This window comes from Humulus lupulus, chromosome 3, assembly GCF_963169125.1.
Source record: "Humulus lupulus chromosome 3, drHumLupu1.1, whole genome shotgun sequence".
NCBI lineage: Eukaryota > Viridiplantae > Streptophyta > Magnoliopsida > Rosales > Cannabaceae > Humulus > Humulus lupulus.
Window position 1 is genome coordinate 119,004,586 of NC_084795.1, and position 11,244 is coordinate 119,015,829.

The 11,244-nt window shown below is 36.5% G+C and overlaps 1 protein-coding gene and 1 long non-coding RNA gene across 2 annotated transcripts; one reads left to right on the forward strand and one right to left on the reverse strand.

Moving 5' to 3' along the window:
* Positions 1 to 4,103: 4,103 nt before the first annotated feature.
* Positions 4,104 to 5,621, forward strand: LOC133823085 (uncharacterized). The gene is made up of 2 exons (XR_009888137.1): positions 4,104 to 4,365; positions 4,457 to 5,621. It is a non-coding gene; the product is annotated as an uncharacterized LOC133823085 (long non-coding RNA).
* Positions 5,470 to 8,133, reverse strand: LOC133823084 (UDP-galactose/UDP-glucose transporter 3). Its single transcript, XM_062255677.1, has 7 exons — positions 7,935 to 8,133; positions 7,713 to 7,810; positions 7,459 to 7,589; positions 7,034 to 7,064; positions 6,582 to 6,685; positions 6,242 to 6,363; positions 5,470 to 6,083 (listed from the first exon to the last, which is right to left on the reverse strand). Exons 1-7 carry the CDS (start codon positions 8,036 to 8,038, stop codon positions 5,675 to 5,677), a joined length of 999 nt encoding a protein of 332 aa, XP_062111661.1. The 5' UTR covers positions 8,039 to 8,133; the 3' UTR covers positions 5,470 to 5,674.
* Between the last annotated feature and the right edge of the window lie 3,111 nt (positions 8,134 to 11,244).

Below are 11,244 nucleotides of genomic sequence, written 5' to 3' on the forward strand. Positions count from 1 at the left end.
AGATGCCAAGTTACTCCATGATCAGTGGGAGATTGAGAATATTGAGATGGGTGTTAGTTGGTTGTAGTGAGGTATACATGCGTTAATCGATCCTTCTATGATAGCTTTATGAGGATGAGATCGCTTAGGAATCTCTTCAGGTATTGAAGTGAAACTTTTACGGTTTTTGATAATGATGAGTTCAGTAGACTATTGCATTGATTTTATGCCCTAAGATAGTTTCAGTGGAACTAGTGAATCATCTATTGTGGTTTTCTTATAATTAGGGCTCAAGATATGACATAGATCATAAGTGGACAAATTTTGGATGAATACGACAATGGATATGTGATCATTATCTATTTCGAGGTGATAATCGTATTACTTGGAGACATTCGTAAACTTGATGAATCCAAATTAAATGGAATAACGCATGTGTACTCAATATCATGTTGTTGTTGCTACACATTTGAGGATAGCTAAGTTATATTTAGGCAACAATTTTTGTTTGATTGAAATTAATGAAACAAAGTTTTCCATATAGTGATATTGATGGCTTAATATTCTTTTTTTTTTTTTTTGGATAACCAATGGAAAGAATAAGGGGAAGTTAGGTTTTGACTTATTTAAGCATAGTACACATGTTGATCATATTAATTCTTTTGTCCATAAAGTTTTTTATGATCTATAATATCATGTATAAAATTTGAGAGATATCGAGTATTTATTACTCTTTTGTTAAAATCTCTCTCACATGATCATTATCTTGAGCACAGTCTTCTCAAGCTTTGACTCATCAAAGTTTTAAACATTTTTTGTGTTTTAGAAAGCTTCAAAGTGGAAAACACCTAAATAATTAATCCAAACATGCATAATGACGTGCAATCACTTCTTATATGCATTATTTGACGAAGTGACAAGTACAAAACGAGACGTATATATATAGTCTCAATGGTTGTACTGCATGCATGTTGTTTTAATGGTTGTTATTATATTTGAATATCTTCCAGGCCAAATTATCTTTAATATATGTATCCTATTAGTATGATATTATACATGATTTATTTGACTGCCTATTAGATAATGAAGTTTAATATGATGTTTGTTTATTATATTGGTCCATGTGGGAGAGATATTTGAATTTTTGTTTGGACTAATATAATTACAAACATAATTCCATATTCACAACCATGTTAGGTGTTTAAAGAGACAATATGAGTTAAGTTTTTTGCTATGGCTCTCAAAAGGATTTAGATTTGATGATTTGTATTGTTTCATTTTGAATATATAGGTTGAGACTGAATAAGGATTTAATTTGCAGACCTTGTTTTTGGGCAATCAAAATCTCAAAGTTTAATTGTTAAAGAGAAGATGATTATCTCAATGGTTATTTTTCGAAAGTACTATGGTTCATATAATTGTCTCTTCTATCCACTATTGATGATAAGTAAATAAAGTTGTCCATGTTGGAGTTTCAAGTTGGGATTAGTCAAGGGTCAAAAGATTATTTAGGGAATAACTACACTTATCCTTTGTTTTGCTTCCGCTGTTATTATTGTCGACCCTACAATCAGACAAATATGATAAGAAATTCCATATGTGAACAAGCAAAGAAAGAGGATCGAAATAGTTTTACAGACCTACAATTTCAAGCAGGAAATAAGGTTGACAACGTATACCTCAAAATTGTTAATCGAGAGCCATTAGTAGTTCTTAATCCTTATTTGGAGAGCTGATATGTTAATATCACGATTTCCAATATATGATCAAGCATGGAAGTTTAGGCTTAATCACATGATAATTGGGAGATTTTTCTCGATGGCAGTTCTTGTTGAGAACAGACTATTTGAGGAATAAATTAAGGTTGATTAAAGCCTATAGCTAGTTACCATTATGATGGAATGAACTGTTCAAAATGCATTATTATTGGATGGTAAAGTGGTGACTATTTGGAAATCAATATATAAGGATGTGAGAACTAAATTCTTATTTTAGAATTTCATTTGGCTCAATCAAGCCTTGAGAAGGCAACTGACAAGGACACCCGAATTCAATGGATTAAATTCGTTTTGGAAAGGCATCAAGACAATGACTATTGTTATTCTCAGAATGGACAATTCGAAACATTATCGTTAGTCAACATTATGTGAGAGATCAGTGGGAACAATGATATGTTTATATTATTATATGATATAGTACATTGCTCATATTTTATGATACTGGTCTAATCTGGAGACAAGTAAAATCGTTATTTGATAGTCTCTGTTGGATGAAATTTTTTTAGAGAAGCCTTGCATGGTCTAAGTATTTAGATTCTTCATGATGAGATCAACGGAAAGCTGAATTGTCTCATAGTTTATGTTGACTAACTTTTGATGTGAGTAATGTTTCAATTTCATTGAGAACTTTGGAATAGTCTAAAGTGTGATGTATTGTGAAAGGCCTAAAGTCCATGTGCATAGATAATGACGAGAGATCAATTTTGAGATTGTTCCATACATGCTTATTGAAGGCAGCCTCGAGTTTACTAAAGTATATGCATTCCCCATTGTGATATTTGTCATGGGCATGCTGAATTGATACTTGAGTAGTCACCCTTATGGTATCAAGGATGTGTTTGCAATCGACAAATCAACATTATGACACTAAATAGTTGGTTTTAGTGATATCGATTGGACATGCTGCATGGATGACAAAATCCTTTTCTAAGCATTTATAATGGTAGGAGGAGCTATTTTGTGATTAAGTGTCTAATCAAATAAACACCTACAAATTCCTCTCCATACATGGAGGTATAATGGTAAGAGGAGTTATTTTGTAATTAGGTGTTAGGTGGACACTTACAACATCCTCATTCATAGATGTAGAGTGAGTGACGTGTTAGGATGACATGGTTTATACAGTACAGCTGCAATATTTCGTTTTAGTGTCAAGAGTAGTTGACTCTATTGTGAATTTACTGAACTTATGTGATAAATGTCGCAGTCATATCTTTCTCTCAGAACTTGCGGAGTCTTGTTACTCCATTAATGATGATGACGTTCCATTTGTAGTGAGAAAGTTGTGGAGTCATTTATTTGCATCATGACACGCACTTATAGATAACATGTCAATAACTACACTAACAAGGTTTACCTAACTGTGTGTATCGAGAACATACTTCTTATGTGGATTGTTAGGTGCCAGAGATGTATTTAATCAGTGGGAGTTACCATTTTCATATATGATAGACATGTTAAGATTGATATTTATTGTTGAATGCATGCATATTGTGGATCACTCTTTGGCATTATGAGTGCACACTCGTTTGGTAATGATATAATGATGCGAGCCAATGGCATAGTCTAGATATCATGTTTGAGTGGATCCATATTGGGAGTTATCGCCATGTTTTGTGAATCTCCAATGTCTCGTTATGTATCATATTTGTATCCTATTGATACGATATGATGCATAATTGGTTTTATAGACATTTGTGTTTATTGAGATTCTTGCGTATAGACACTATTGTTCAATGAGCACTTGTTGGTGTAATTATGTAGTCCAAGTGGAGAATATAGGAATATTTTATATGGATTGACATAATTATACGTTGCTCACGTAATGTCGTGATTAGCAGGTAAGGATATCTATATAATCGGTATCACATGCTATTACCATCGGGCCATAATGGGATGGACATAATGTACTGATACGCTCGGGGCCCATGGACATGCTCTCAACGTCTTTAGGCCAGCCCATTGGGCAAAGACAACTAATCCTCTCATTGAGTATCTAGGCCCAATAAGCCCATTATGGTTTATAAAAAGAAGTTACACCTTTTTATTAAGTGTGCGTGGACAATGAGTGTTTTAGAGGAAAAAAGAGAGAGAGAGTAGTGTTCATCTACACCCCAAGCATCACTTTGATCTTTGATGTGTAGGTGGCTGAATTGTAATGCATAATTATGGAAAATGATAGTTAATAGACTTGATCACAAAAGTAAGTAAAGCTTCATTTTATTCGTATTATGTTTGATGCTTTAAATAAGATGATTTCATTGTGCAATGTTGAACATGAATATGTTTAATCAATTATTGTTTGATACTCAATTAATTTCAACAAAGCATACTGCTGAGTTGGTCTTCTCATGAGGATCACTGGTATTGGATGAATGAATCTTCAGGTCTTTACTCAGTTAGGAGTGCTTACCGTTTGCTACAACTCCTTCATGGTCGCTGGGCTTCGAACAATAACTCTGGTTTTTGGCGAACTCTTTGGAATCTTAAGATCCCCCCAAAGGTTAAGAACCTTTTGTGGCGTGCTGTTTTAGGTTGCCTCCCCACCAACCTGAATTTAAGGATGCGTTATGTGGACATTAATCCCAGCTGCCCTGTTTGTTTGAAGGTAAATGAATCGGTAACTCTTGCTATTATTTTTTGCCCTTTTTCCATGTCTTGTTGGACTAAGTGTTTCTATTGGTCACGATGAGGGGCAGGACTTTGGGAGTTAGTTGGAGCAGATCTTTGCTGAGGGCATTGGCAAGAAAACATTACTGATTAGCATGATCTGTTGTAGTATTTGGAAAGTTCGTAACGAGTTTGTTTGGAGAGGAACACGGTTGGATTAGCAAGAAGTTGTGACATCTGCACTTACTTATTTTGACCATTGGAGTATTGCTCAGAAGATACATTTTCTTCTGCCCAAAATTCAAAATTTAGGGAGAGATGAGCATTGGACCAAGCCTGTGGATAATATGGTCAAAATTAATGTAGATGCTGCTTTATTTCAGTCTATTAACTCTTTTGGCTTTGGCTGGGCAACTAGGAATCATATTGGAGAGCTTATTGAGGCTCAGAGTCAGCTTAGGCGGGGCATTGTTCTTCCTCACATTGCTGAAGCATTTGGCGTTAAGGAGGTCCTTAGTTGGTTCAAAACCCAGCAGTGCGTGCTTTCTCCTTTTGGTGATATTGTTAGGGACTGAAGATTTAATGTCTCGTTGTACTATTGTGTCTATTCAGCCAGTGAAACGTTCTGTTAACCAAGTAGCTCATTACTTAGCTAGGAGCTCTTGTTATAATTCAGGACGTGTGTATAATAGCTAATGTTCCATCTGATTTGTTGACTCTTTTGCAGGCTGATTTGACCAATGTTTAAAATGAGTGTCCTTATCATTATTCTTAAATAAAAAGCTTTTCCAAGTCCAATGGAATAGAAAAAGAAGACCTATCAAATTCAGATGTTTATCCATTTCAAAAAAAAAAAAAATCAGATATTTATTCCGGTACGAGAAATACAAAAGCAGCTATGGAAAATTCAGTTTTTTTTTTTTTGACAAAAGCAAATTCTGAAGTTTTAATCAAATGTTATGGCGTAAAAAGAAGAAAAATGGTTCTAATGCATCCTAATTTGAATAAGTTGCTGTTACCTGATTGTGGCCAAATTACGTTAAGGCGCACCTTTGATTTTTTATCACAAAGAAAAATCAATTATTGCCTATTGGTTCCTTGATAAAACGAAAAAGAGTGTACTTGCTATATTTCTCAACAGTAAAGTATCTATTCAGTTACATTAACTAATATCCATTATCCCCGAGTAATACCTAAACATGGAACCACTTAACCTTATGGTTACAATGATGCTACAACATTAAATTTTTTTTTTTAATAAAAAAGGAAAAAAAAAATATAACTTCAAAATTGTTGAAGGTGCCTCTTCACATGGGCTTTTTCTTCTTTTGCAATCTCTGCATTTTTCTCCATTTGAGGTAGATCTGATACGACAAGCCAGAAAAGACCATCGCCACACAACCCCATTGCTTGCTTGATAGGGGATTGCCGCTCAGCAGGGACGACACCACAATGCTGACAAACTTGCGGGTGGTGGTGATGGTGGTATTAGCAAGAGAACCAAATCTGCTAATGGTTAGGAAGATGAAATTCTGGCCAACTGCACCACAGAGACAATATAGAAAAATGTCCCAAGCTGCTTCCGGGTGCTGCTTGCAGAACTGGACTGCTTCGAATCCAATAGCTTGAGGCCAGCCAAACATGTATACGAGGTTGTATATGGTACCCCATAAGTTCATTCCCAACATTATGTCCCAGGCACTTGTCTTTTGGTACCTGAAGATAGATATATCACCTTGTAAGGTTTCAATATTTCATTATTTACCAAGGTTAGAGATTTTGAAATGCTTGATAGAGAATGCAAATGAAACAAAAAGGTGAAGTAGGCCATGCTGCATAACTGATTATGTAGATGAGGAAGGTTCTTTACACACCTAGTATTTATTGAATCCTGAGTAGCATTTGTAAATCCATCAAAAGCTAGATTGAGGAAACACAGTCCGTATCCAAGAGGAGCATTTGGATCAGCCAGCTTGCTAATAGTCTTTGAACTAGTCTGATACCAACCCACGCAAGATTAAATAAGCGTATTTGCATATTACAGACCTATTTGGCCGTTCTAATAATTCTAATAAAATTATTAGAAAAACAGGGAGTAGCATAAAACTGAAGACACATAAACCTGTTGGAAATACTGAACATCTTAGAATGAAATAACGGAGAAAACATGCATTGTACTGCTTCATTCTCATTCTAAGCAAAAATATTGCTAACCTTCAAAAGTGCAAATATAGATACCCCTCCAGCAACAAGGAGAGTGCAAAGATACTCAGGAAAAGTGTATCTAATACCATAGACTAGAGTACCCATCAACATCACTGCAAGGATAAAATTAGGGTCAATAAATATTTTAACTTCTTTTTAGGCAAGTGTATTTATAATCAAATGATCAACCATACCCGAAATTAACAGATAAAGATCGTATATATAATTTTTCTCATGCTTAACTATTTCAAATATTACTGCCTCACAATTTTCTGGTCAATTTGCTAACAAGAAGTTAGGTGACCATAAGTTACATAATTCATCAGTTTCACAAATAGATGCAGTTTTACGTTTCTCATCTAATAAATGACAAACGAAGCTAAGAAAACCAAAAAAGAACGTATGTAGGAAACAGACTCAGTTGTTACATAACAATATATGAACTACAGACAATGACGCACCTGGAATCATTTTAGAAGATTTGGCCAAGACCTGAAAAATGAAAATAACAACATTAATGTTAAAATCCACTAAATTGTTATTCTTAATATATCAATAGGAAAGTTTTAAGAATTGCATGCCAAAATTTATGTAATTTGTAAGAAAGAAATTAATTGTAAATATGTACTCGATCCATTGTTTAACAAAATCTCCACGAACCAATTAGCTTTCGCAAGGAATAAAGAAACACATATGAATATCCAACCTAAGAAATATAATTAAAACGTATTACTGTGAAGACAATCAAGCAACAACTCTGCATTACATCTAACACAAAGCTGAACAATCCCATTATATCTATAACTCAGTTATCTCCATAACAGATTGTACTGCCCATTATAATTTCTAGTGAAAGAAAATAAGCTCGGTCAGAGAGATAGAGTACCTGGGCAGGGTAGCTAATATACTTGAGGGCTTCAATTCCCATGGCGGGTCCAATGGTATTCGTAATACCAGCACTCCAGAATGTCCACCATGGCGCACCACCGCTGCTACCGCTAGACCAAAGCTTGATCACTGTTTAATCGAACACATACGAGATACAGTCAACCCCTAAGCATCCCTATGGACCCAAAAACAATTCCAAATACACAAGCGCGCGCGCGCGCACACACACACACATATATATAAACAACTCACTTATATAGGACCAGATTAAACAAACTACATTCTGGGCCAAATTCAGGAACGAAAGGTGCTCAAACCTCTTCCCATCTGGACCAAATCGCTTAGTCGACCTACACAATATACCTCCAAAATAAATTGCGTAACCCAAAATCCACGAAATCTAAATATTTACAAATCAAGGAACACAATGTAGTAAGATATTGGCTCTTAGCAATGAAAGAGAGTAATACTTACAGAGTTTCTTGTAAAAAACCTTGGTAGATATAGGCAGACCATATTCCAGCGACGCAGAAGGCCAAAACTAAGATACGGCGGAATCCGGAGACATGAGCTTCCATTTCCGCCTTTGCTAGAATCAAATGCCAAAAGAAAAAAAAAGAGAGAGAGAGAGAGAGATTTTCAAAAATGGAGATCCGAAGCCAAGTGGAGAATTTCCTTTCGTTATTATTAACTGAAAAAGAGGCGGGTGTTAGCGCCAAGCGACGTGGGTTTGTATACGTGGATGTTTCTTATTGGTATAATGACTTACCTTCCGCATCTCATTGGCTGATTAAACGCGGACTCTTCTAGTCTTCTCTTTCTCCCAACGTTTCACCTTGTCAACGATTCGATTCGATTCTATTAGTTTTTGACTTGTTATTTAAAAGAAACGTTTCTCCGTATTTTAGTGAGTTTAAGGAAAATTTAAATTTCTATTGTGAGGTGGCCACATAATTATTGAAAAATCTCACTAATTTTGCATATCTTAAAATAGTTTCATTCTTTTATACTTTTTCCAAAATATCCTTGTCATTGTTTCTCTCTTTCTCTCTCTTCTGAGGTCCTTTCCTTCTCTTCCCTCCCAAATTATCTTTCTCTCTCTCTCTCTCCGTTAAATAGAGCCCCAAACCCCAAATTTCCCCGTCGAGCACGATTGAACACGTACGAACATAGATCCTTGTCAAACCCATCATACACCAAACCCATTTGATGACATCGATCTTCGTCAAGAACCAGACCTTGATCCTCGTTGAACCAATCCCCAAGCTCTTCAAACCTAGTCAAAGACCAAGTCATCGAACCTCGCTGACGAAGGAACCCCAAAGCCCATATCTCTCTTTCTCTCATCTCTGTATCTCGATCTCGTCGTCCCTCCATTAACGCTAACACAAATCAAGGTTAAGGCTAAATCTTTTGTCTTTTTTAGTGTAAAAAATGTATGAAATTTGAGATATGGTTTCTATATCTTGTTTGATAGATATTTGTGTCTGCATTTGTTCATATTTTTGTTGATTTTGATCTAGGTATATGAAATTGTTAGATTAGGTTTTTTCTTTTTGTAATTTTTTAGTGTTTGCTTGATAATGCTCGATAGGTGTTCGATAATGCTCGATAATTACCAAACATGTATGCTTCATTTGTGTTTGAAGTTTTGCCCGACAAAGCTTGACGGGGCTCGATAATTTTCCCTAATTTTTCTTTGTAGTTTACACGACAAGGCTCGATAGTTTTATTTTACTTGCTTAAGCTTTTGTTGGACAGAGCTCGATTGGGCGCGATAGGTGCTCGATATGATTGAATGCTTTTTTTAAAAAAAAAAAATTACTCAACAGGGCTCGATAAGAGCTCGATAGTTATTCTCATTTACTCGATGGAGCTCGATAATATGCCCAATATTTGTTCCCAATTTTTTCTTGTGTGTTTTCACTGATTCTTTTCATTGCTATATTATTTTTGCAGATGACGAAGTTTTTAATTCCCTTCAGAGATCACTTTCTTGATTGTGTCACCTATAGGGACACTGTTCATATGAATACAATTAAAATGAAGTTTGAGGAGTTTAGGTTGATAGAAAGGACAAAAGAATCCCCTTTCAAACAGTTCTTTATGACTGGGAATTATAATTATGTGGAGTTATCTTGCATCCGTTGATGTTACAGAAGATCAATAGTAAGAAAAAGGACGAGTTCCATTTCCATTTGGGCTCTACTTCATGGAGATTCATCCATTTCCAATGTTGAAGCCCCGTCCTTCATAGATAGATTATTGCAGTGGCCTGATAGAGAGTGATGTGCCACTTTATCCTGGGCTAGGCGACGATGATAAAGAGGGAGAAGCTGATTATGAACAACCCCTGATATTAAAAAAAAGGCTGAAAAGGTGGCAACGATTTTCAGGGCAGCTAATATTTTTGTTGATGATGATGTTGATTAAGAGACTGCAGTTGTCCTAACCACAACCCCAGCCCTTGCTCCACCTGAGCATCTTGACTGGTGACAGTTGGTAGAGAAGTTGGAAAGGGTAGAAGGTCAACATGAGACCCTCTTCAAAAATTAGGAGACCTTCCTCAAGAATCAATTGATGATGATGGATCAGTTGAATAGAATTATGAGATTGGTAGAAGATCGCTCGACATCATACTCATCAGATATAGAGTAAGACATTCTACCAGATAATTAAGAGGTTGAAGTTGATCCGTCTACACCTCTGCCTGTTGTTGTCTTAGGCACTCTTGATATGCCTGGCGTAGCTGTTGTCGAGACTGGTGACGTCACTGAGGTTCAATTTAAAAGGAGAAGATGTCGCCCAACACATCTAGATGACTACATTGACCTAACGAGGAAACAAACTCGTTGGGAGATAGTTGAGGGTCCTTTAGTTCTTGTCCCTGTGAAGGCATCGACTGAAAGAGAATATAAGACATTTTGTAGGTGGCTGATCGAGAAGATCAATAATAAAAAAGTGAGGGATGTCAAGACAAGATGGTGGTGTAAGTTTTTTTTTGTTATGTGTCTTTGTTTTGGGCTCGATAGGTGCTCAATGGGGGTTCGATGTTTGCTCGATAGGTAGACTGGGTTAGTTTTATAAGATTTTGCTTAATGGGGCTCGATAGGTAGATCGAGTTAGTTTTATAGGTTGTTTCTCGATGGGCTCAATGGTGTTCGATGGGTATTAGGATATATGCTCGATAAGTACTCGATGGGGCTCGATAGGCAAATCAAGTTAGTTTCACAAGTTGTTGCTCGATGGGTATTAGGATGTGTTGTCCATTTTTTTTACCACTATACATGTGGGAATCATTAGAGGAGTAATTAAGCTCCTAGAACGCTAATGAGGTTCTGTAGAGCTTGCGTAGGGCTCCTCTGAGTGTAGAACTCCTCCGAGTACTATGATCCGGCCAGACATGGATGTCTCCAAGTGAGGCCATGCCCCGAGGTCCGTCTAAGCAAGGCCACGTCCTGTGGTCTGTTTCTAAGGCGTGGATGTCTCCAAGGCCACACCCCGAGGACAATTTAGGCGGTTCTCTTGCTTTCTTCATTCATCAATCCTCCAGGTTTAGGATTTTGTCCTCGGGACCTAGATTGACTGCCAGGTGTCAATCACTGCAGCTGTGGTCCATCAGAAGATCGTCTGACAAATTTTGGTGAGCCTTGAGTAGTGGTGTCGAGTTTGTACACTCGACAATCGTCATTTCCCACAACACCGCCTGACATGGAAAAACATGCATCCGTATTCTGACACTGTCAAATACCTGTTCCTCGAAAGGTTGGTGGGCAACTTTTTG